The 27717-nt window shown below is 43.3% G+C and overlaps 1 protein-coding gene across 4 annotated transcripts in view; it reads right to left on the bottom strand.

Annotated features, from left to right (window-relative positions):
• LOC137517891 (KH domain-containing, RNA-binding, signal transduction-associated protein 3-like) overlaps positions 1–14538 on the bottom strand; it is a 228071-nt gene extending 213533 nt beyond the window's left edge. For all 4 annotated transcript variants that reach the window (XR_011020708.1, XM_068234960.1, XM_068234963.1 and 1 more), the window contains exon 1: positions 14269–14538. Coding sequence is in view for 3 of the 4 variants with exons in the window: in XM_068234960.1 (XP_068091061.1) it covers positions 14269–14353 (85 nt within the window). In the remaining variant the exon portion in view is untranslated. The remainder of the gene's footprint in view (positions 1–14268) is intronic.
• Between the last annotated feature and the right edge of the window lie 13179 nt (positions 14539–27717).

Genomic DNA, 27717 nt, shown 5'->3' with positions numbered 1-27717 from the left:
ACTTGGATACTGTGATTGGCCTAAAATTCCCATGGTATTCCGATAGCCACAGTAAAATTCTGCATTCTCTGAATGGTCCAATATTTCAGAGTCCACTTGAAAGTTTTTAGCCAATCAGAGAATGCAAAAAATGACAAAAATGACCTAATGGAAATTGGAAAATCTGGAATCATCATTGGTGGAAATCGTAATTTCTCCAGAATCTGAAATCAGCATTTCCGACCATCCCTAGTCTTTTCAAGTTGCTGTACATTTTTGTTAACCGCATTACAGATGTCAATATTAATATGATATTGTCTACTATTGTCTACTACATGCCAGAGGGGGATCCATGCCAAAAGACTCACCAAAAATTTACGGAGTTGGCGCAGTCGTGTTTTAATCGCTAAAGGGCAGAAATCACAATACATTCCTACAAATAATGCACTGGAGTGGTACTGTGTATGCAAACTAATGTGGCCACAATAGCAATAGTGTGCACAGCTCTGGGTGTCAGTGGGCTGTGGAGTGTCTTACACAGAGAGATACAATAGCACTTTTAGAATACAGTGACATAATGCACTGGACTGAATCTGAGTCTGCAACTTAATGAGGCAACAGCAGTAGTGTGCACACAGCTCTGGGTGTCAGTGGGCTGTGGAGTGTCACACACACAAAAAAAACAAAAAACAGGAGACTGATGTACTAGCTCTCAAATGTTTGTTTGGGTTGCTTTCAGCAAGTGGTCAGCAAGAAACAAGAACACAGGCCTAGCTAATGCTTTCCCTACCTATCTGCAGCAAGGCTCTCCCTGCTCTCCCTGCACTCTCATTTTGCATCTACTGTTTAAAATAACTTTTCAGTGCTCTCCAACTTGAAAAAGTACCATAAAGTGGGTGGAAAGTACTATCAAAATTATTTTCTTGCTTGCTGGTGGCTCTAAAAGGCATTTTGTTGATACAGTGAGAAAATATAACCCATGAGATAATTTAGGAGAAAAAGTGATTTGAATAAGGACCATTAATAGATTAGTAAGAAATATTTCCAATTCACCGTTTTAGGGGGAAAATAAATTTTGATCTGAGATCATGAAGCAGCTAAGTTGAATAATAAATAACAGGCTATATAGGCAGGGCTTCTGCTCACTGGTTTAGCATTCTGCTGTTTGGCTCGCAGGGGGCAGGGCATAGACTGAACTCTTTGGGAGAACTGCAGCCCACAGCTCTGGAAGTCTGTGCTGCAGGCAAAGTCAAGTGTAGGGCGTTCTGAACAGATACTTCAGCCCTTTAGCAGCCAATTTATTTAGAGACTTGCAAGTGCTCCAGGCCAATTTATTTTAGCCCATTTTATTTCTTATTTGTTACATTTCCCTGCTTCTAATTAGTACTGCTGTAATGTGTATTTAGTGCCACGTGTCACTAGGGGGCAGTGTGAGACAATAACAGAGGGCTTCTGCTTTCAGTTTCTATATTTTCTGCTTGCAGAGAGACATCAAAGCATTCCGAGAATTTACAGCAGAACAAGTTCTGCCGACTGAGGTCAAAAGCAGTGCGCTTATGTCAAAAGAAATAATTCCTTTGAAGCTGCTAATGGGTTAAAAGTGATTCATTGACACCAGCTATTCAAGGAGCCTCTACACAAATATGCAGTGCCACTGAGTGATATTACAGGCTCAATGAGCTGGAGTTGGACTGGAGTTGGACTTTAACCACTTGAGGACCACAGTGATAAGCCCCCCTAAAGACCAGGCCATGTTTTGAGAAATTGGCCACTGCATCTTTAAAGAGAACCAGAGACGCTGGACATGAAAAAAGATTTCATACATACCTGGGGCTTCTTCCAGCCCCATAAGCCTGGATCGCTCCCACGCCGCCATCCTCCTCTTCCTGGATCCGCCGGTACTGGGTCCCGTCCTTCCGGCGGACACGGCCAATTGTCCGCATAATCAGGGGATCCCTCCATATCCTTGAGCAGTATGCAGCCGCACACGTAAGTGTATGCTGGGAGCCCCTGTGATGCGGACAATTGGCCGCGTGCTGACGCCGACTGGCCGAAACTACGGGACCCGGTATCGGCGGATACAGGAAGTGGAGGACAGCGGCGTGGGAGCGATCCGTGCGTATGGGGCTGTAGGAAGCCCCAGGTATGTATAAAATCTTTTTTCTGGCGTCTCTGGTTCCCTTTAAGGCCAAGCTGCAGGCAGGGCCGGATTTAGGCCAAGGCCACCTAGGCCATGGCCTAGTGCACCACAGGAGCAGGGACACCAAAGCAGAAGGCTAAACTGGTGCAGCATTTGCAAGCTTGCAAATGCTACAATGCAGGGAGATCAGTCGAGCGCCTGTGCAGCAGCCACCTTGCTCTCTGCGCACGTTTGCATTGTGGCTGGCGGCTATAGACTTGGGCAACATTGGAGATGGAAAGGAAGAGGAAGCTTCTGCACTGGAGACGAGTGGAAAAATGAGTGACACTGATGGCTGCTGCGGTGTGAAGGCAAACTGGCTTCTTATACTGAAGGGGGGGGGGTGCAAAAAGGAGGGATTAAGGGAGTCATCTGGCTACCTATCCTGGAGAGAAAGGGGGGAGGGGTCATCTGACTACCTATACTGGGGAAGTCATCAGGCTACCAATACTAGAGGGAAGGGGGAAGGGGTCATCTGGTTACCTATACTGGAGCAAAGGGGGGAGGGGTCATCTCGCTACCTATACTGAAGGGGGGCAGCTGGTGACAGTGGCCTTGGGCAGTAAAAAGTACAAATCCGGGCCGCACAACACAGCACACAAGTGATCCCCCCTCCACTTTTCTCCCCTGTACCAAGCTGTACCAAGTAAAAAGACAGCAGTTTTGCTAAAAGTCTCCCGAGCAGCGATCGCCGCTGGGAGACTGAAGGCAGAGTGGAGCTCCGCCTACCAAGCAGGAGATAAGCGCGCAGCCTGTGTGCGATCTCCTGCAGTAGCCGACCCTAGGACTTGATGCCAAATGCTGCCGCCCATTGGCGTGATGCGGTCTTTAGGTAGTTAAAGTGTACCCGAGGTGACATGTGATATGATGAGATAAGCATATGTATGTACAGTACAAAACATATTATTAACCAGGCTGCTTTATGTGTTTTATTTTGCTGCCTGAAAGAGTTAATTTCTAGACAGCTTCTGTCTTGTTGGTACCTTGTCAGGATAAGAGTAAACCTCACTGAAAAGTAAATTACAGCAATAAAAGTTTTCCTGGTAGAATACAAATTCTGAGATCTGGGGAGTGATTTAAAAGGTCAATAGTTCATATACTTTAAGTCTCGGACACTGCTACTGATTAGAGACAAACATTCAACCCACTTTGTGAATGTTTAAATATAAAAGAAAAACTTAAAATAGCTGTGCTGGAGCTGCTTGCAGCCCATCTTCAATCCACTTCCTGTGTAACCCGGTGCATCATATCATGTGTAACATGCGTCGAGTCACACGGGAAGTGGAATGAAGATGGATGGCAAGCAGCTCTAGTACAGCAGCCGGTACAGCCAGGTAAAATACAAATGCTGCTATCATGCTGGGGCCCCGCTAGCAGGTATATTGATCTGACAGCACAGATCAATTGGGGGGAGGTTGGGGTTCTGGGCCTGGCAAAATAGGGGGTCCCAGCGACGCAACCTCACGACCACACACAGTGATGTGGAGGTTGAGGACCTCAGCAGGGCTCGGGCCCTGGGGCAATTGCTCCCCTTGCCTTAATGCAAGCACCGGCCCTGGATTACCTCCCTCAGCATTATAGCGCCACCTGCATGGGTGTTAAAAGGCAGGTGATGAGTGGTAGCCTGAGGGTGTCAAAAAATTATTTGACCTGCCCTGCCCCTTTCCTCAGCTGTACACATTGCAGCTTAAGGGGACACTATGGCAAAAAAATGTAAAATGTAAAATATGTGCAAACATAAACAAATAAGAAGTACATTTTTTCCAGAGTAAAATAAGCCATAAAATACTTTTCTCCTATGTTGCTGTCACTTACAGTAGGTAGTAGAAATCTTATCTGACAGAAGTAACAGGTTTTGAATTAGTCCATCTCTTCATATTGCTGGGATTCTCAGCAAGGCTTGTATTCTTTATAAAGGTTTTCCCTAAAAAGGATTTAAACAATGATGCTGGCCAGCTTCCCTGCTTGCTACACAGTGTTTTGACCGGTGAACAAAGCAGCTGCCATTCACTAAGTGCTTTTGAAAATAAATAAATCCCTGAGAATCCCCTATGAAGAGATGGACTCGTCCAAAACCTGTCGCTTCTGTCAGATTTCTACTACCTACTGTAAGTGATAGCAACATAGGAGAAAAGTAACTTATGGCTCATTTTACTCTGGAAAAATGTTTTACTTCTTATTTGTATATGTTTGCACATATTTTAAATTTACATTTTTTTACCATATTGCCCCGTTAACCTCCTTGGCAGTTCGGGGTAAGCCGTGCAGGAGGTTTTCTCAAGCCCTGCTCGGCCGATTTGTTTAATTTTTTTTTTTTGCTGCACGCAGCTAGCACTTTGCTAGCTGTGTCAGCACACCAATCGCCGCTGCCCCGAGCTCGATCGCCGCTATCCGTCGCGCCGCACGCCCCCCCCCCCCCCCGACCCCGTGCGTTGCCTGGCCAATCAGTGCCAGGCAGCGCTGAGGGGTGGATCGGGACTCCCAATGACGTCCCGACATCGGTGACGTCATCCTGCCCCGTCGCCATGGCCTTTGAACGGGATTTCCTGATCGGAGATCGCCGAAGGCAATCAAAGCGGGCGGGGGGATGCCGCTGAGCAGCGGCTATCATGTAGCGAGCCCTGGGCTCGCTACATGATATAAGAAAAAAAGAAAAGAAAAAAAACTGCTGCGCTGCCTCCTGGCGGAATTTTTTAGACCACCAGGAGGGTTAATGTCAGAGATCTGCAAACAAGAAATACAGTATCTGCTGCACTTTTTAGACAGCAATTGCATAATTTACATAAAACAGTTACAACTGCAGTAAGAGGTATATGGAAGCTGCCATATTTATTTCCTTTTAAGCAATACCAGTTGTTTGATCTGGGATCCTCTGCCTCTAATACTTTTAGCCATAGACCCTAAACAAGCATGCAGCAGATCAGGTGTTTCTGACATTATTCTATAATCTTGCAAGACCCGGACACTACTGCAGCTAAATAGATCAGCAGGGCTCCAGGTAACTGGTATTGCTTAAAATGAAATAATGGCAGCTTCTATATACCTTTCACTTCAACCGTCCTTTAAGTGTAATAATATACTCTAAGATTTTTGCCTGGCCAATAAGATTTGTAATTGGCCAACATCCATGGCTACAATTACTAGGTAATGCCTAATGATGTTGATCCAGGGATTTTATCTGATTGCCATCTGGAGTGGAGTCGGGAAGGAATTTTTCCCTTTAGGGGCTAATTGGACCATCCCTTGTAAGGGTTTTTTCGCCTTCCTCTGGATCAACAGGGATATGTGATGGAGCAGGGTGGTGTTGTACTTTGTTCTCTGGTTGAACTCGATGGATGGATGTCTTTTTTCAACCCAAATAACTATGTAACTATGTAAATGATTGCCCAAGTTTACCACCTACATGTAGTATGAGGGTCACCAGATTTTGAATACTACAGTATGAACAACAGATTGTTTAGGAAAATTCTCATACTACAAGGTGGTGGTAAAATTGATCATTTCCAATCAGATTTTAAAGTGTACAAGGCTTAATTTGTTTGACTGCAGTGTAAATATTAATACTACTGTAGAGGTCAATGGCAACTAAAAACAACAATTGAGCTCAAAATGCTTGAGCCTATTTGTTTGTGGTGGTCCCTGGTGGCAATAGAGGTCATTTCGACATGTTTTCCAGGCAAGTTAGGACGTCATCTTTCTTTGTAAACTGGCATTGCTGTGACTTTGCTACAGCATATGTTGTGCTGAATGCTTTATTTGATTTTAGTTCTACCTCAAAACAAAAGTGTTTATATGTTAACAGTATTTTAAAAAGGCAATGTAACCAAGGATTAAACTTCATCCCAAATTGTTACCTTTTCTAGAATAGATCATCAGGGGGCTCTGTATGGCTGATATTATGGTGAAACTCCTCCCACAGTGTGATGTCAGTACCTTGGGTCTGACAGTTTCCTATCTGTGAGCCTTGTTGCATTGTGGGAAATAACAGCTGCTTCTACTACCAAGCAACCAGTATCTCCCTCTGTGCGCATGTACATCTCTCTCTAAAAAAAAAAAAAAAACTTTTAGCCTATTACATTGTTAGGGGGTGTGTTTATATAATAGCAGTTGGTGCTGTCTGCTTTTTTTTTCATGTCTGCCAGTAGTAAAGATGATTACCTACAGGCTGATTGTGGATCAAACAATATGAACAAATTTCATGGTGAATATCAATCCTTTCTTGATCTCTCTTTTTTTAACTTACTTTGCAATGTATTGATTTATTTTCTCACCCCTTTTTGCTGTAGTTCCTCTTTAAACACACTGAATTATTTTACCAATGTCTTACTAGATGAGCTTGTCACATTTCTCCCAGGTCCTCTCAGTACAGGATTGCCTAGGTGGAGAAATAGTTACTAATACTATGCTAATGACATTCACACGTACACCTGACAGCTTTGAAACGACCATCAGCATCCTTGAAAAATAGGAAACAATTAATTCATCCCAAGGAAGGGAAAAAAAGAACAGAAAAAAAGCTATGGGTTAATGACTTGCTAAACACACTCCTTCCTCTGTGCGTCTATGTGTTTTTCCTTCTTCTAATGTGTTTTGCACAGCAGGCAACATTATAGAATATTATCAGAAGCCTGCAAACCTCCAATTCCCTGTGCAAGGGAGCGAGTGGGGCTGTGTGAATTATGCAACAAATTCCAATTTAGCCTTTCCAACTTGTGATAAACTGGTCTTGATGAGGACGTCGGGGGAGACGCGGGGCAGACGGAAAGCAAAACACAACATGGCACATTTGGAAGGCCTAACTAAGCATCTCTTATAGAGGTTGTGACTTGCCAAGATAAAAAAACAAACCTCGGGATGCAGCGCAGGCATCGGTATATAGGAAGCTCGCTCCGGATTGGCAAGAGGCAGGCAATTTGCATAGTTATCATAGCTCCATCTGTGATATTGTAACGCATCCAGGGGGTGCCAGATTTAAACATTTATTTGGAATAATGGCCACGCCATTACGGAAACCATACAATGCAATAAGAGAGATGAAAACAGCAATACGGTGCTGAATAAGTAATGCATCTGTCAATACAAAGTGCTGACACGCAGTCAACAGTCACTACTGAAATGTAACCTCAGAAATGATCGCGGAGAGGAAAATTAATAACCCAGGGAAGGAAGGCTTCTCATTCTTACCCTTTTAGGTATCTGGCTGTGCCAGCATTATTGTTAAGGAGGGTAAAGTTGATCACAGGAGGGAGCCGGAGATGTCCGGCTAGCTCTGCTGTTACTACTATTAGCATCATTCATTCTGCAAACAAGACTTCATTTTTATGCTATGGAGTTGTTTTTGCAAAAGCTGAATGACATTGGAGATCATTAGAGAGGAGCGGGGATGGTTTTGCAAATGCAAAATAGTCCCAGCGTGTACAGAGGACAGAACGGGAAGGCAGAAGGGGTTAATTTACCTATATAACCACCTCTTTCTGGGTCACTGCATGCCACTCTCCATATTTCTGACACTTCCTCCTATACAAGTTAGGCTGTGATGGCGAAAGTACTGAAAATATGGAGAGTGGTGCGCAGGCAGCAGTGAGAGGCCATGACATAGGTAAGTTTACCCCTTTTGGGTATCAGCGATATACAGATCATTTTGTAATTTAATGTTATTAACAATCTTCTTTTCAGTTCAGTTTTCAATGTGTTTTGCATGTCTTAAAGTGCCTGGGATATGCTTAGACACTAAACAGAAACATGTTTCCACTACAAAACCTCCCATTTTTTTAGTTCTCTAGGAAAAATACAGATGAACCAACCATCAGTGCACCAGAAACTCCCTTCCTCCTGCATGTCTAAGTAACTACAGGGAGACTCTGAAAATGCAAACACCATACTAAACAGAGAACTAACATGCCTAGTACTTGTTTTGCCATCAGGAAGGTCAAACTGTGCATGAGTCTGTCTCTGCAGATATCATCAAGTTTACACATTATTTTAAATTCCTATAAAAACAAGAAAGAGATAACATGGACTGGCTTAGGATGGCAAAACATTGTTTCTCTCATATAAGCCATATCATAAGATTGTGAGAATAATTTAGGGATAATAAGTTAGCAGGACCGGTTCTAGAATTTTTGCTGCCTGAGGCAAACTTATGAGGATGCGCGGGGGGTATTGGAATGATTGTACAGCACCTGACAATTTGCACTGCATGTTATAGCTGCGGTGAGCACCCCAAAAAGTACCTTCAGTATCGGTAGGTAGCCAGTTATAGGTGCCCCAGTGTTGGCAGCTAGGTACAGTAGCCCCCAGTATTGATATCTAGGTACAGTTGCCCCCAGTATAAGTTGGCCAGGTACAGTTGCCCCCAGTATAGGTTGGCCAGGCACTCTCTTTACTTTCTTTTTCTGCCTGGTGCTGCCCCCAGACTTCGGCGCCTGAGGAAGTCACCTCACTTGGCATCATGGGCGGACCGGGCCTGTAAGTTAGCCTTGTGACTGTAATCATATGCAAACATCCATATATACTGTAATATTAATATCGTAGTAGCACTTTACTGAGTACATTAAAAAAATATGTATTCTTTAACTGTTCTCAAAGCAGCTTACACTCTAATACCTAACACAGTCATCAACCATAATATTATGTATTTGTACAGTACTGACATCTGCAGCACTTTACAGAATATATAGTCATGTAACTGACTGTCATCTACCATATTATTATTATATATTCAAATAGCACTAACATCTTTTGTACCACTTTACAGAGTGCATAGTCATGTCACTGACTCTACTCAGAGGAGCTCACAGTCTAAGTCTTACCATACACCTGGTCTAATATCACTACAGTAGTCTAAGGCTGCTTTGGGAGTTTTGGGGAAAGCCAATAAATCTGTCACTATGATACTGGGATGAGTAGCAAGTCAAGGTAGCCATAGAAAACACACACAAATGCAGTGAAAACACACAAACTCTATGTAGAATCTGGTAGTGATCTGAACATGAGACTCTCAAACTCCAAGGAGAAGGAACTGTCCCTTAGCCCTCTTGCCATCCAATTACAGCATTTTTTTATAAGTCCACGCTCTCATGGATTCAGTATTGTTAACATGCAGCATGACGTTTAACTAGCAACCTTTCTACAATCTGTGTTACAGTCTGATATAACAGGCTTAAAAATGATAGCTACCTAATAGCAGTAACTTTTATTTGTTCTTAAAACCTGCACAGATTTGCTTGCTCTTCACTGTTCTTCAACTTTACTGAATGAACCCCAATATCAGAAATGTTTGGAACGTTCAGTTATGCAGCACCAGAGCCATTTAAGGCTTTCTAACAATCAGAATCCCCTCTAGGGTTATTCTAAATGGCACAGTGCAAAGAGCATGTGAAGAAGTTAAAAAAAAAGCAGCAACTCAATGAAGCTAATCAAAACAGATCTTTTTGAAGATATTCTTCTAATGTGATCAAGGTTAGTAAATGTTGCATTTTATTAGTGGGCACAGAGGACTTATTTCCAAATAAAAGGGTTAGGGTATGTACCCTGGGCTTCAGGGAGGATTGGTAAGTGGCTCAAAATGTCACCATTATGCAATGTTCCTTGACATTTTGATAGAGGAACCTGTTAATTGGGCATATGTCCGGGAGTGGTGCTGTAGCATGTGCTGATAACAACATGATGAATGATCAAGTGGTTGTTTGTTTGCAAAACTTTGCACATTACCATTGTCCTCTGGATTGAGCTACCACATTTGAGGCTTTTGAGACTGTGTTTAAGACAAGACAAATAACATTTATATTGCACTTTTCTCCTGGCGGACTCAAAGCATCAGAGCTGCAGCCACTAGGACATGCTCTATAGGCAGTAGCACTGTTAAGGAGTCTTGCCCAAGGTCTCCTACTGAATAGCTGCTGGCTTACAGAACAAGAAGGGTCGAGATTCTCCTGTGTCAGAGGCAGAGAGAGACCTTAACCAATACACTATACAGATGGCACCAACTAAATTAAACTGAAAGGACACCTTAGCTCTTAGTTTTTTCATCTAGCAATTAGTATATCTATTACTTTTGACAGTACAAACACTGAGTTTTGATAAGGGGGAACCTATACCTTACAGTCATTCTTCATTTATGATCCTCAGGCTATCAAACAAGATTTGGGGGCTTCTGTCACTACTAGTTCTTATGCATATTTGGGGGTTTGAGTTTCACCGAAGGCTTTCACAAAACTTGTCTGGTGCTTTGTGGACCTATGTTATTGGATTAATGAGTATTCTGTAAGCACTGCTTTACTACAGCCCTGAGTATACTTTTTCATATCTCTAACTGACTATGCTGTGAGCACAGACCTTTGCAACTGTGTAAGTGTATTGCAATATCCGAATAAGATAAATGTAGTTGCATTTATAAAACATTAGAACAGCTCCACAAAAGCTCTCGCACTGGATCTTCCATAGAGCAGACATTTACAGCAGCATCTATAATCAAAAACAAAGCAGGATGCAGAGCAATTAAAGCATTGTGTATGCCCAATCTTCACATCAGCTCCTTGTGTCTTTCATCTACTGACATATCCACCAAGAACACGCTCATTAATTGGTGAGAAAAAAAAATATTGAGATAATTATTCACGTCAAGTCCAACACCAATTCCTTTGTTTGAATGTATACAAGGCAAGCTTCTACGTAATATGTCAACACGAAGAGAAAAGAGCGATCATGAGGACCTGCTATGGTGTGCTGCTAAATTTAAAGCAAAAAAGATAGATCTGTAAGTTTCTACTAATTCTAGTAGTCATCCAATCAAGAGCAAGACTGATCTTGTAAAATGACAGAGTGATAATGCCTGTGCTAAAGCTGTTTACCACCATAGTTACAAGTGTATACAGCACATGTTTATCAAGTTCATAGTCTAGGCAGGTCTAAAGACAGCTTAAGCAATAATAATGGGTTTTTCCCCCTCTTTTTGCAATCATGACAATTGCGTGAATTCAGATGTAAGGTATGCAAGGCTAGCAACGGCCATGATACTTGAACAGCAGTGCGCTAGTTGTAGTGAATTCTTTAGGCAGGCAGATGTATTATTGTTGGGGAATCAACAAAAAAGCCACACGACATGATTCTGGTAGCTAAACGAGCAGTGAGGATTTCACAAAACTGCATTGTCTAGAGTAATGTAAATCAAACACACAACATACTTCACATTCACATTATACACCTACACAGACATGCTACACACACTACACACATACCATCATCATTGTGAACTCTGAGACAAATTAAAAGATGTTCCACCCATAGAAAAGATTCACATTACCAGCTAAGAGCATTCATGGGTCTATAAACGCAGCAATATTAGAACTGCAACCTGATCGTTGAATTAGCACTTCAGAACACCTAGAGAATTCAACTGTGCTAACTTCCACCGATCGCCTATTAAAACCACTAAACGGAGAAGAAACCTGATTTTCAATGATTAGCCTTCCACCTCTAGACTCACTGATGAGAAATTAAATATTCCCCAGATGCCAGGAGAACATGCTAAAGACTGTAAGATCAGTTACAGCCATCTAGAGGGCTTCCACCTACAGCAGAGGAGACCACGGAACATGATGTAATGTTCTTACAATGACATTTAAGTCTACAAAGATCATACTGGCTCCTGAGTTAGGATTTGGGCAGAGGATCTGCACTCCTCTCTCAGAGTGATGCTAAGAGGAACATATTTTCAGTTTAAAATAATGAAATAGGATCATGCCTCCAGTGTGAGTGGATTGTGATTGTGAAGAGGACAACCTCTGGTTTAATTTTACAATTTTAATTGACAATTTAAAAGATAACAAAAATCTGAGCTCACTACAAATTAATCTTATATTGTACCAACATGTGTGCAAGTCATTATAAAATACATGCACACAACATAGAGTTATGATGCATTTGCATAAGCAGTGCATCAGTGTGATGTGTGATCTTCAACTATGTCATCATCTGTCCACATATCTAAACACAATGACGGTCTGGTGGGGATATAATGTCACATAGCTATAGCCACACGATACAGAGAAGAGACAAAAGAAAACCAGTGACAGTCACAGGTCAACTCTTATGGTCTTATCTAAATATTGAAGTTCTACTAAGCTGCTAGCACAGTCATTCTAACAAATTCTTGTCAGGAAATACCTTGATTTGAGGGGATCTGGGGAACTAATGATTGCAGAGGGATAATGTTTCAAATCATAAGCACATAAATAAACTACAGAACCTCATTGATTGAATGCTACCTTTTACAGGCATAGACTGGCCTGGAAGACCTTATGAGCCCTCCTAAGCTGATATTATGGCTTTTAAGAAAGTACCTATCAGATAACGTGACAAGGGATTTCAGGTATAGTTTTACTGAGGCAAAAAAAATCTGTAAAACGCTATCAGGCAATATATGGGACGAGGAATTTTCACAAAGTATATTTTCAAATTCTCAAACTATCAGATGCACAGTGTCATTTAAGAACTTTCTGAATCGCGGAACTTTGACATAACCAACACTGGGTGCCAACATTATAATGAACAACACAGAAGGCTCGTTTGTACAATATGAATGGACATAACATCATATCATCCCTGTTCCAATATCTACATCATATATTTCAGGACTCAAAGGAATGAATACCGAAGAATGAGTCTGCTCTCAAAACCAGCCAATCAACCAGAATCTTGCAGATCCAGAGAAAAAAAAATATTGGCTGAAATGCTGTGTATAGCAACTTATTGCTGCAATAACTGCCGCACTTTAAATAATGCATCTTGCTCCAGAACTGAATCCCCCTAAGACTCAGATGTGGACCTCCTTAGCAAATTTTATAGCTGTTGCTCCATAAACCATGTGCTTAGGACACTCCTCCCCTCCACTCGATTCCATTGGACTGAAGATGGCCTATAGTCTCTGCAGTAGTAACTGCTTTTTTAAATATATCCCTGTTCACACACCCTAACCCTAACCATGTATACACATGAATATTTTGCAGAAAGCTACAGAGACTACCTATCCACTTTGTAAGATTTACTGGGTCTAATGGCCAATAGACTGGAACGGTTAATGTCTCTGAGAGTTAAACCCTTCATGCTGTGGGTGGACTCTTATCTTTGAAAAATAGAGGGACCTCATGAGCCATATTGAGACCAAATGTGCACTCAAGTTCTTTAAACAGCTAGGAGCCCAAGGTTCTTTGTGGCTCTCAACTATCAGCAATCTATGAAATAGAGAGGACCTTGCTTCCTCATTTCCCTATGAAGCTACAAGGATATACAGGGTTTCTTTTTTTGTATCAATAAGACACAATTTCTAAGAGGTTTGCAGAATTCGAATATGTGTAACACACAGAGATTCCAAAATTCATTCCCTATGGTACTGCAAATAGCCTCTGTATTGTACAATCAATTCTGATCTTTAAACAAAGGCACACACAGAGTATGACAAAATTATACACCACACAAAATCAACCTAAGAGCTAGCAGACAGTATAAATGAACAAAGTAAAATGTCTATTCACTGACACCTATTGCAAAACCTTCAAAGATCATTTTTCATTGACTGCCATGTTTCTGCGATTTGTATCGTAATGCTCTAAGTCATGTTATTGGAGCATCAAGATTCCTCCCCAGGGTGCTGTGAGTGGTCCCTCATTTTATTTTGAAAATATACCTTTCTCTAAAACTGTAACAACTGCATGCTTTTTTGCAAGAGACAGTAGTCATAGAAGAGCAAGTGGTACAAGGGTACAGCCCAAAAAGGCTGCAGAAACCCCTGGTTTGCAGAAGTTAAGATTCCGAGAGTAAATCCCTATGGTGCTGTATGCAGCCTTGTCTCCATGCTGTAATTTCACCTCTAAACCCCTGCTCTTCAGGCTACATTCAGACTGTAGGTGGGCCCTGGTTTGTGCAGTAAGGTTGCTGTCTAAAAAAATAATAAAAAATAAATAAATAAATGAAAACAAACAACCTGTTCCTTTTAGCCCAATAATACATCCTTTGCGGACCATGCTTTGACTAAGGGTTAAAGGACCCAGAAGGCACAGCTTTAGCTGCAGGTGATCCCTGGTGTTTTGGAGAAGTTATAGCTCCCTCACCTTCTGTCACCATCCTGAGAGCATGAGTGAAGGACGGATCCAGGGCGTCCTTCTCAGCCAGCAGCTGGGGCAGATACTTCTCCATGCCAAGACAAGAGGACAACAGTCAGGAAGAAGAGTCCAGACACAGCAGAAGCAGCAGAAGAGCAATGAAGGATCCTGAGCCTGGCAGAGCCTGGGCAATGGAGACTCATAGACAGAACCGGTAACCAGCAATCCACCAACCCCTCCGTCCTCTTCCTCCGACTGCCGGAGACTGAGCTCAGCAGCATCTGACGCTCTCTATAAAGACAGCGGCACCAGCTTCTCTCACTCCTCCCATAGGGCTGGCTTTAGCATGGATTTCTCCGCGGCTGAGACCAGTCCTCTTTTTTTTTTTCCTGGCAAGTCCTTGGACAGATCATTGGATAAACGAGAGCTCTGTCACCGTCACCTTGCTCAGCTTTTGCTGTGTTCTTCCGCCGGCTGCTGTCCAGAGAGAAATTGAAGTTGTGCTGCGTGCTGGCCGACTGCTGTCCGCGGTGCTGAAGATGTGATGGGTGAGCGTCGTTCGCTGTCTGCAGTGCTGAAGTCAGTGGCAAGCGGCCGTGCGCTGTCCGCAGTGCTGAAGTCAATGGCAAGCAGCCGTGCGCTGTCCGCAGTGCTGAAGTCAATGGCAAGCTAACCGCTGTCCGCCGTGCTGAAGCCACTACTGCTCCTTATGCAAGTCGCTTTCTATGGTGCTGAAATCCCTGTAAGCCCCTCTGGTCAGTGTCTAAGGTGCTGAAGTTGCTGTCCTCCCACTGCGGGTCGCTGTCCAAGGTGCTGAAGTCAATGATAACGTGCTTAATTGCTGTCCAAGACGCTAAAGTCGATGCTAGCCTGCTAATTGCTGTCCAAAGTGCCCAAGTCAATGTAAGCCTGCTAATTGCTGTCCGATGTGCTGAAGACAATGCTAGCCCACTGGTAGCTGTCCAAGCTGAAGTTACTATTTTTAACAACCCCCCTTCTACCCCCCCCCCCCCTTCATTTCCACTGAGGTCTTGAGTAGATACACTGACAGCATGGATACAAGGGGCAGCGATAGAATTCACACTGACAATGGGAAACATCAGGGTGGGGTGAGCTGCTGATAAACTGGCAGCCTGTGCTGCCCATGCTGCATTCACTGGTAGGGACTACTTTCTGTGGCTAGCTTATCTCTGAGACAGGTGAATCCACCCCCTTTGTGCTCAGCTGTGTTGTGCTGTGGTGTGTCAGAGGCTGCAGTGCTGTACCAGTTGTGTCAGTGATATCTTCCCTCCATTCATTACAGCGTATTCTTACTGTATGAGGACATTTCTTGCAGCAGTCTGGGGGAAAAATACATTGTTCTTTGTGTTTCTGTGTCTGTCTTATTATGCAGCTTACTCGATAAGACACATATAGACGGTAATGAGGGAGTACAGTCACCAGCAGCAGCAGCAACAACAACAACAAATAGGTCTCCCTCAGCTTACAGCTGACTGGTGAATGTTTATTGCACTGAGCACATGCTAATGGCAAGATAGCAATTTTGTTATTGAATAGTGTGAGCTGTGTGTTTCTTTCTCTGCACTGCTATGGTAGCACTACGGGTATCATGCAAGTGTTTGAAAGCAGAATTTTTCTTATTTGCCACTGGCAGTCTAAATCAGTTGGGTGGTTAAAAAACAGCAACAATAATATGTTTTATTTATAAAGTACTAATTTATGAAACAACACTATACAATAATGTGGGTAAAAGTTACAGTTTTATATAGATAAGGAGTAATATCTTTAACACTGCTGGGTGTGATCCAACTTACACTCTTAAAGTGAATGGGAACCGCATTTTAAAAAATGAGACAGATATTTACCCAAGGAAAGGGAAGGCTCTGGGTCGTATAGAGCCTTCCAGCTCCTCTCCTGGTCCCCTCGTTCCATTGCTGGCTCGCCCGGTAGCAGTATTTGACTAAATTAGTCAAATACTGCTTTATCCGGCCGTAGGAGGCCTCAGACATCTTCAGGGAGCCCGAGTGCTCCTGAAGAAGGGCGGCCCTGTACTGCACCTGCGCAAGCACGCTCTCTTGCACGCTCACGCCTGTGCAGTATGGAGCCGCATGTCTTTCGGAGGACACGGCTCCCGAAGACTTCCAAATACCCTTTCGGCGTGGAATTGAAATGGGGGGGGGAGCCAGCACAGGATAGAGAGCACCGAGAGAGGAGACGGAAGGCTCTATACAACCCAGAGCCTTCCCTCTCCTTAGGTAAGTATTTGCTTCATTTTTAAAAAAATGCGGTTTCCATTCACTTTAAAGGAGAGGGGTATAATGTACAGAGGTAGAGCCAGGGGGTAATAGTGAAGTGTGAGGATGGAGAGGGAGGTGGGTAAGCAATTTTGAAGAAAAGTGTCTTGAAAACCTGTTTGAATTTGTTAAATTGAAAGCTGGGTAAGCCTGAAAGGACATAGAAGTAAGATCTAAGGCCTGGAATCCACTACAAAATGCTATCGCTAATCGCAATTGCTAGCATTTTGTATGAGCGGTTTGCAAGCAATTTCATGAGCGTTTTCAGTAGCGATTTTAAAAAGTGTATTCAATTTGCCAGCGGTTGTGTAGCAATTAGCATTTTTAATTCTGATTGGTCCTGAGTGACCATGGCGGCGGCGCCAGGACCGCCTAACGCTGATTGGCGTCAAGTCCTGGGGCTGCAGTTTGCAGGAGATCACATGCAGGATGCGTGCACATCTAATGCTTGGGGGGCAGAGCTCCACCCCCTCTTCAGTCTCCGAGCAGCGATCGCCGCTTGGAAGACTGTTAGATGGCATAATCGTCGTCTATTTACATGTACAGCTCTGGGATTGGCAGCAGCGCTGTACTGGGGACAGCCGTGTGACATGACTGTCCCCTACTGAGGCTGGGGAGTGATCGGCTGTCATAGGCTGAAGCCTATAACAGCTAATCACCCTGATTGGCTAGCAGGGGAGGAAGGGGGGAGCATAGGATTCAAAATATAAAAAAACATGTTTTATTCATAAATAAATAACAAATATTTATAAAAAAATAAACAACTGTGGAGTGATCAGACCCCCCCCCCCAACAGAGAACTCTGTTGGTGAGGGGAAAAGGGGGAAAAGGGGGGGAATAACTTGTGTGCTGTGTTGCATGGCCCTGCCTTAAAGCTGCAGTGGCCAATTAATAAAAAAGCCTGGTCTTTAGGGGGGTTTAGCACTGTGGTCCTGAAGAGGTTAATAGGAAAAAAATGTGGCAGCTTCCATTTCCTTCTCATGTCAATAGTGCTTACAATTTATTTATGATGAGTGGAAAGAGAAACTTAAAGAAATCATCAGTGAGGAGCAACAGCTGCTGAGGAGTAGTGAGAGGGATAGATAAACCTGCATACACACTGCCAATTTAAATAGGCCAATCACGTTTTAGTGGACAATTTTAAATTGGTAAAATGGTCAGTGATTGGCCAATCATAATTGAAAGTTTGTACTAGGCTTTAGTCTGGCTGCACAATTCAATTCCGAAAGAAACAGTCTTGGTTATGGAATACAGATGTGAAGATGTTCTAATAGAGAAGGCAAGAGATGACAATATGACAGCACACACTAGGGGTTTGGTGGTCTCTAGGTAGACAGAATAGCTGTGCCTTGTCTGGGATATTGTGTATGGTCTCTGCCAAGCACATTATCTCCATGGACTGTGTATCTTCTCTCTGTCTCTCCATGGGTTTCCTCCTGGGATTCTGCCCCCCCCCCACACCATCTCAAAGAACATACTGCTTGCTTTTTTGTTTGTTTGTTTGTTTTTCTTCCTCTCAAAATAATGCTAGACTTAACTATTACTAGACTTAAAGGGAGCCTAAGCACTCATTAAAAATGAAATTGTGACTTACCTTGGGCTTTTTCCATCCCACCGTAGGCTGCAAGGTCCCCTAGCGTCCTCCTGACTCCTCTCCCGGTCCTGCTGGTGGCTCCATTATGATACGACTTCAGCCTGAAGTCATCAGGACTACTTGCTGCTTTGCCGATATGTGTAATCGTGCCAGCTGGCTATGCCTCATCATGCTGGCCAGCGTGAGAGTCCTGCACATGCGCTTTCTCTAGTTTCTCTAATATTGAACCGCGCATGCGCATGACTCTCACGATGGCCAGCATAATGATGCGTAGCCTGCCTAAGTGATTAGGGATATCAACAAAGCATGACGTAGTCCTGATGACTTCAGGCTGAAGTCGTACAATAACAGAGCCGCCAGCTGGCACCGGGAGAGGAGCCAGGAGGACACCGGGGGACCTTGCAGCCTATGGTGGGCTGGAGGAAGCCCCAGGTAAGTCACAATTTCATTTTTAATGAGTGCTCGGGGTCCCTTTCACTTGTGAGCACCTCTAAGGAACAGTATGTAATGCACAAAGTGTACATTGTAAACCACCGCTCCCTATTCTGGTACTAGGTGGACATCTGACATCAAATTAAATGAATGTCTGAATAAATAAAAAGTTCTACAATAAATGTGAGCACTAGTATTTACCCTGAACTATGCACTTTCTCAGATAAAAATAAAAGTGAAATGGTTGTCCAGAGGTGAGCTTATCATAGTTCCAGGAAAGTTGAGGGCAGCCATAGAGCCCTTTCATATTATCATGAATATGCACCTCTCAATATAAAGGGTTATATACAAGTCCGATAAAGATCATTCGAAATGAACGATTCGTGACATATGCATGATATTAAAATGAAAAGTGAATAATCGTTTGTAACGAACGATCGTGTACACACATGAACGATTTTTCTAAAAAGTACTGAACAACGACCAATAAAAAATGCAACCACAAACGGAAGTGACGCTATTAAAAATCGGCCGACGTAGTACACATGTAATGATGTTCAAAACACTACTATCTTTCATATTACAACCGTTCGTTCTTATGAATGTTACATTTATGCAATGACAACGCATTAAAGCACAGTATTTTATAACGTTCGTTATTACCATTTCAAAATATCTCAATAACTAAATTTCCGGAATTACAAACATGCGTAGAACATCACAGATAACCATTATCGGATGATCTTTGTACACACTACAACGATTGAATGATTATCTGTTTAAAAAATCCGCTGGGTTGGATCAGCCAGATTGAACGATAACGATCGTTCAAAAAAAGATCGTTGGAAAATTAGAAATGCACGATTATCGCTCCAATTATCGTTATCGTCCATTTTCGAACGATCGTTATTGGACGTGTGTACTCAACTTAAGTTAGGCACCAGTGTTTGATTGTATGTTTAGCTGTACGTTATCACTGTATGCTATTCATCTGTAACAATAACTGAAAACTCGTGCCAAGTGTCAGAGTTGGTAAACAAGGATGACAGCAGGTAAGTGTATGGTAGGGTTAGTGGTCAGTGTTAAGGGCTACTTTAGGAAGATCAGAGTAAGTTGGGGGCATAGTTAGGGCTAGGCATCAGGTAGAGTTATAAGATAAGTAGGAGATTATGATTAGCAGAGTAGGAAGTAGAAAGTTATCAGTAAGAGACATGTATTGATGGTAAAATGTGCCAAAAACACCTGACAAAAACACCCTCATAAAGCCAATAGTAGAATTACACTTTACTCATTTTTGTATAAGTCTCAGCCAGCACCGTACTGAACCATCTCTTCTACTCACAGACACAGAACATTTATATTATGCTTTTCTCCTGGTGGACTCAAAGCGCCAGAGCTGCAGCCACTAGGGTGAGTGCAATAGGCAGTAGTAGTGTTAGGGAATCTTGCCCAAGATCTCCTTACTGAATAGGTGCTGGCTTACTGAACAGGAACAGCCAAGATTCAAACCCAGGTCTCCTGTTTCAGAGGCAGAGCCCTTAACCAGTACACTATCCATCTACTATCATACCCTCCCGCCCAGATGGACTATTTCAAATCTTTTTGTTTCATTTAGCAGATAGATCCTTACTGGCTGCTCTTAATAGCTGTTTCTCTTTTACTTTATCTTGAAGCTTGAAGTCATTGTACATTAGAACCAGCATTTGCTGTATGTACTCAGGCTGGATGCACACAAAGCAGAAAGGCTAGCATTGTGTAAAATGCTGCATTTTTGCAGCTAATGAAACTCTATGGGCTGCAGGAAAAACGCATATGGGTTTTATATGCGTTTTCAAACCTGCATTTTTAAAAATGCTAGTCTTGTTGCATAATATTCATAGATGCATCACAAACACACATAAAGAAGGTCAATGGGAACGTAATGGTATGCGTTTTTCATGCGTTTTCCATGCGTTTTTCCCCAAAAATATATTTTTTTTTTACTGTATTTCCACTTCCTGTTGTCTTCTTAGTAATTGAAAATTTAAAAATGCATGAAAAACGCATACAAAGCGCATATGCATTCTGTATATGCGAACCGCAAACACATTAAAATGCATGCAAAATGCATGAAAAACGCATCATGAATGTACCAAAAACGCAGTAAACATGCACAAAAACTGCACACAACATTAACATAAAACATGACATAAAACGCAGCCTTTCACGCTATGTTATGTTTGCACCCAGCCTTACATAATACACTGAAGCTTTCTACTGTCCCCTCCTTTACCACACCTCACCCCAAACTAACATCTGTACTTTGCTGCCTGGCCACATAAAGGGACTCCGAGTAGTGCCTGTGGGTATGCCTTTAAGCATACCCACAACTAATTAATTATATCTTCCCACCTACCGGCATGATGTTTGTAATTATATCCCCCTGGGTTCCTTGTATTTCATTGCATTGTGCTGAATCGAGCTGCCGACCCTGGGGAAAGTTTCGTCCTGCATAATACAATGCTTAATAAGGAATCCAAGATGGCAGCCATTATTTCGATCGCAAAAATAGCGAAAACTAAAAGGCGTAGGGTGGCAGTTTATATATCAAGGGAAAGAGGAGAAAGAGAGCTTCAAAATGGTATGCATCCTTCCATAGTTACTGCACTGCTCGGAGTCCCTCTAAATACCCTCAATATCACGTTATAATTCTAGCAGCTCATACACTGTATAATCCCTTCCCTGTGCTGTTGTACCCTAATGTAATGCATTACCTGTGATCAACACTCTGTAATATAATAATGTAATTTACATAATCCACCCACAGCAGTATAATAACACATTATGTTCCTAACACCTCTTCATTAACCGTCTTGCACACTACGAGCACAAACACAATGTTTACATGAATTGCCGGTTTCTTTTTGTTTTGCTCGTTGATTAGATACTCTGGTTGTAAATCTAGCTGCTGAACAGAATGAGGGAGTTGGGGCTGAAAATCAGCAGAGTCTAGCTTAGGTGGAATACAGCCATTTCCTAGTTATCTCCAGGTGCCTGATATAGAAAAAATACTACCCAACAGTGCTTGTCCCGTAAAACAGGCATCATATCTCCAATAGCACAATCTGGTAATCCTTCAAGCTGTAGTAATCCCATAACGTGTCTGATGAGAAGGGAGGGAGAGCATATAGGAAATATGTTATCATTCGTATGTATTTAGGTCAGTATCTCCTCTAAACATCATGCTGTCCATCTCTACAAAATATTGTGCTTTCATTTCTAACATAATGGGCCAAATGCAATTACCTTTTTCATCTGAGTTTTTTCCTAGGTGAAATTTTCAAACTTCTCAATAAAATGCCTTTAAACCATCAGCAAGCAAACAAATACTCAAAAGAATTTTGATAGCACTTTTTTCACCTACATTCTGGTACTTTTTCAATAGCAGAGTGCTAATAAGTTATTATAAATCAAAGATTAAACATTTTCTCCTGGGAGAAAACTCAGAGAAAAAAGTGAATTGCATATGGGCCAATATGTCTTAATGAAAAGTATGTTTTTGTACTATGCAATACTGAATTTTCACATTTCTGTGAAACCCTCCAAAATATGCTAGTCGTGCCACGTTTTCTGTCATTCTATTAATTGTGCTTAGTATAGCAAATGCGTATAAATATACAATGTATGACCAATTCTGGTATACTGTATATAATTCTGATATAGCAAACTTCTTAAATAGTAAACTGCTTTTCCTGGTCCCTGGAGTTTACTATAAAGGGTTTTTACTGTATATTGATTTGCTGATTAGTATGTACTGTACCTTAAAGAGAACCTGAGGTGTGTTTAAAGAATGTTATCTGCATACAGAGGCTGGATCTGCCTATACAGGCCAGCCTCTGTTGCTATCCCAAACCCCACTAAGGTCCCCCTTCACTCTGCAATCCCTCATAAATCACAGCCATGCTGTGAGGCTGTGTTTACATCTGTAGTGTCAGTCTCAGCTGCTCCCCCACCTCCTGCATAGCTCCGGTCCCTGCCCCCATCCCTTCCCTCCAATCAGCAGGGAGGGAAGGGATGCAGGCGGGGACTGGAGTTCTGCAGGAGGCGGGGAGAGCAGCAGACTGACACTATAGAGATAAACACAGCCAGCTCTGACAAGCTGTTTGTCAGCAGCGTGGCTGTGATTTGTGAGGGATTGCAGAGTGCAGGGGGACCTTAGGGGGGTTTGGGATAGCAACAGAGGCTGGGCTGAATAGGCAGATCCAGCATCTGTATGCAGATAATATTCTTTAAACCCACCTCGGGTTCTCTTTAAATCAAACTTGAAGCGAAAATAAACTTGATATAATGAATTGTATGTGTAGTACAGCTAAGAAATAGAACATTAGTTGCAAAGAAAAAAAAACAATCTCCTATTGTTTTTCCAGTACTGGAAGAGTTAAAAAATCCAGTTGTTGTCTATGCAAAAGATCTTCTATGAGCTCTTTGACCCACTGTTTCAAACACAGTCCTGCTTTCTGAAGTACTTACACAGCGAAGAAACAGTGAGAGACAGCTTGAGATAAGGTTTTACTGCAGAAAAGTTCAAAAGGTCATTATTTCTGCTTTGTTTTATAGCTTAAAATACAGAGTGCGGTTTTAAAACTGCATCTAACAGTATGATGCAATGTTATTTACAAAAAAAAAGCTATTCTTTTCCTTACCTATACTGCATACAGTATACAAGTCATTATATCATAAGTTTATTTTCACTTCAGGTTTGCTTTAAGATGAGAGACCTCAAAGAATCCTTAGCTAGTTAACCTTTTTGGGACTTCCCTGCTCTGGCCCCTTAAAGACCAGAGCCTTTTTCTCTACATATAAATAAAGACCACTGTAATTGGCTCACAGTAATCACAGGGTTTACAGTGATCACAGGGGCAGGGGAATTAAATTGGTTACTGTCCTGACTGGTCCACAGAACTCATCTGTCATTAGATGGCCAGTGGTGGCATAGTCAATAGCACTCTCGTCTTGCAGTCCAAAGAACACCAGTGGCTGTAAGACCTGTGAGAAGAAGGACCAAAACAGGGGTAGGGAACCTATGGCTCAGAAGCCATATGTGGCTCTTTTGATGGCTACATCTGGCTCACTGGCTCAGTAGGGGTTGATTCAATAAGCTACACTGCTCAAGCAGCACAGCTTAGTGTGGCAGCGCAAATACAATTTTCAAAGTAGGAACGCTACCTCTGTAGCATGCACTACTTACTTACTCACACTAACACAAAATGAACGTCTGCTCCAATTGTCCCACTCTGGGCCTTGTCAGGTCCAGTGACTTTGCAGGACAAGATCCCCACAATTTGGCCCAATAGGCTGCCGGTCAAGTGACAGGCAGCCTATTGGGCCAATCAAAGTGTGGGGATCTCATCCTAAAAAGTGAATCAACCCCCAAGTCAGCTAGCTAATTGTACAAGCTGTTAGTCTGTATTTCTCCTGTCTGACTCTTAGGGAAATTGCTGATGTTTCTTAAACCCAAGAGAAGCTGGAGACGTGTCTGACACTTCCACTGCCCGGCGGATCAACCGTATACACATCACCATGGCAACAGGGACGTGAGCCCTACTGTCCCAGTTTGAAACATATTGTATGGCTCTCACGGAATTACATTTTAAAATATGTGGCGTTTATGGCTCTCTCAGCCAAAAAGGTTCCTGACCCCTGGACTAAAAGAATGCTGAACAGCACACTTGAATGGGCACTTGACACTTGAATTTAGATCACAGAGCAAGACATAGGAGGCACAGGAATAGTGTGTGTGTGTGTGTGGGGGGGGGGGGGTAAGGGGGGAGGAACCATCCAGATGCTGGGACTAGCCAGCGGACATAAGTGATGGAAAGACCAAAGGAGGAAATAGTCAGGATCAGGGCTAAATTTACCATACGGCATTGTAGGCACGTGCCTACAGGTGCCTGATGATGGAAAAGCAGCTCACTCCCCTAGTGCTTTCCTCCCTCCTTCCATGTGCAGAGTTCTGATGAGAGTGTAAATATGAGCTTACTCACCCAGCTCTCAGAATCCCACTGACAAGATCTCCCTTCAGTCAGCGGCACCTCTAGCTACTTAATAGTGAGGTTCCTCTAGCTATCTAATACTTGGGGGCACCTCTAGCTACTTAATAGTGAGGGTCCTTCTGGCTACCTTATAGTAGGGGTGCCTGTAGCTACCTACAAGGGAAGTAAGGGAGGAGTGACAGCTGGGCCAGCCAGCACACTCGGGATACAGTTTGGTGGGGGTTTGTAGGTTTATGGAGGGTGAAGTCTAGGGTACAAAAGGGGGTTGCTGAGCTGGGCTTCAACACCAGATAAGACACCTGGTCCGCCGGTGCACAATCCCTCCGTGGGTCACCACTCCACCTTATTACGATACAAACAGAAATGAAGGAGGCACTCAAACGGCGTTATAAACTTGCTACTGAATTGATAAACGCAAGTTTATAACGCCATTTGAGTGCCTCCTTCATTTCTGTTTGAAGTCTAGGGTACCAGAACATCTGTGCCTATAGGCTCTTGTGAGGTAAATCTGGGCCTGGTCAGGATTGGTTCTAGACTTTTTGCCGACTTAAGCAATACATTGTGACATTGTAAGAATAGTTCCCTTCCCCATTCCCCCCCCCCCCCCCTGATATGTGTGACTACAGCATCCCAGCTCTGAACGACCGGATGCCAGGTATGTGCTGCGCTGGCACCACTCTCAGCAGATTAGTGATGGGATCACCAGCCACATGTGAAGTCCTGCTTCCTCCCTGACTACAGCGGCACCTCATGTGATCTGGCAGCATGTAACAGTTCACATGAGGCATCGCTGTAACCATGGATACAGGACGATGGACAAGCGGATGGAGACCCCATCACTGGAACGCTGAGAGCAGCTGAGTGAAACAGCGCTGTGCATTATTGAGTCAACTTTTTTATCTGTTCCCTCAATAAAAATAGGGGACAGGGCATATATTCCTATATCCCTTCATGCTGTAAACAGAGTCTTTAGAAAACAACTGTAGCTTCCCTTTGAATTAGTAGATGTTATCTGATTGGTCACAATATGTTATGTCACTCAATTGCTCTTTGCACTTTACTATTAAATAAATCTTGTCTCATCCTTCATAGACCTGGTATGATGGCCACTCTCTCAATACCGCTTATATTCTGCACTCAGTCATCTGTTCATCTAATGTTGTTACATTACCGGCAAAATCTATTAATCCTTTTCTCTTATCTGACCTGCAACACTTTCTATCTAAGCTTCCATCCATCTTTCACGTTCTATCCCCTAACCACAAAATCTCACTTCCTTTCTATTAGCACTTGTGTCTATCCTGACCATTAGCACGTTTTGCTGTACCATTCATTTTTCACTACTTTCCCCATATTTCCATCACCTTTATCCCTTCTTTTCTTTCTTGAAGCCATTAAAACCATATATCCCTAGACAATGTCCACAAAGGAATGTTGTATTTGTGTTTTTACTACACACAATGGATTACATTACTAAATCTGCACATAGCTGCACATCAGCTGATATTGGGCAGATTTGACCAAGAGACAAATCTCTCTCTGATCGAATCTGATAGAAGGTAGACCTGTCAGCTGCCCCTACACCGCAGGCCAATTCCCGATCGATTTCAGAATGAAATCTCTTGGGAACTGGCCTAGTCTGCCACATTTGCCGCCTCGCCGCTGCCTCCCTAGTCTATAAATGTACATGTTTGTGTTTATACATGACCTTTCCTGTGTGGCAGTGCCTGTCCGTCTTCTGAATCCTTAGCTTCTCCATTAGTCCAGGGCCGTATTTAGCATAAGGCACTGTAGGCACATGCCTACAGGCGCCTGATGATGGAAACGTGGCTCACTCCCCTCCCTGAGTGCCTCCCTCCCTCTTTCCCTATGCAGAGTCCTGATGAAAGAGTAAATGAGAGGTTACTCACCCTGCTCTCAGTATTCCACTGATGAGATCTACCTTTATCCAGGGGAACCTCTAGCTGCTTAATACTGAGGTTCCTCTAGCTACCTATTACTTGGGGACACCTCTAGCTAATTAATATTGATGTTACTTCTGGCTACCTTATATTAAGGGGCACCTGTAGCTACCTATGACGGGCAATGGAAATAAGAGAGAAGTGACAGCTGGGCCAGCCAACACACTTGTGGTGCGGTTTGGTGGGGGTCTGTAGGTTTATGGAGGGTGTAGCCTAAGATGCCAGGACATCTGTGCCTATAGGCTCCTGTGAGGTAAATCCGGGCCTGCATTAGTCCTATACAGGTCACGGCATGGCACGTGTGTGACATCACATGCGTGCTAGCACCAGCGGCATGTATAAGGCCAATAGGGAGAGCCGCGGATTCGGATGGGCACCGTGACACAGGACAGGTAATGTATGAAAGCACACATGCATGCACATTTATACGCTGGGGAAACAGTGCCGAGGCTTTTGTCACATTTGCCTAGGGATGAGCGTAATGACCTAATTACGAATTTCCGAAATTTCGCGAAATTACTACAATTACGATTTTAGCAGTAATCGAAATTTCGTAATTTTCGCAAATTACGCAAATTTTCGTAATTACGATTACGAAATTTAGTATTTTAAAGTTTGCAAAGGTTTCTATCCCTCTAGATGCCTTCGTAATCGAAATTTCACTCCCGTAATGACGAATTTCGTGTCTTCAACCGAAATTTTACTGTTTCAGGTTTGTAAGGGTTTCTATCCCTCTAGATGCCTAAAATGAATAGCACAGCCAGCCAGCCAGCCAGCCAGCCAGCCAGCCAGCCAGCCAGCCAGCCAGCCAGCCAGCCAGCCAGCCAGCCAGCCAGCCAGCCAGCCAGCCAGCCAGCCAGCCAGCCAGCCAGCCAGCCAGCCAGCCAGCCAGCCAGCCAGCCAGCCAGCCAGCCAGCCAGCCAGCCAGCCAGCCAGCCAGCCAGCCAGCCAGCCAGCCAGCCAGCCAGCCAGCCAGCCAGCCAGCCTCCTCCTCCTCCTCCTCCTCCTCCTCCTCCTCCTCCTCCTCCTCCTCCTCCTCCTCCTCCTCCTCCTCCTCCTCCTCCTCCTCCTCCTCCTCCTCCTCCTCCTCCTCCTCCTCCTCCTCCTCCTCCTCCTCCTCCTCCTCCCTCCTCCTCCTCTCTCTC

Source organism: Hyperolius riggenbachi, chromosome 5 (assembly GCF_040937935.1).
Source record: "Hyperolius riggenbachi isolate aHypRig1 chromosome 5, aHypRig1.pri, whole genome shotgun sequence".
In the NCBI taxonomy this organism is placed as follows: Eukaryota; Metazoa; Chordata; class Amphibia; order Anura; family Hyperoliidae; genus Hyperolius; species Hyperolius riggenbachi.
The sequence above is the reverse complement of the archived record's forward strand: the minus strand, read 5'-3'. Positions and strand labels throughout refer to the sequence as shown.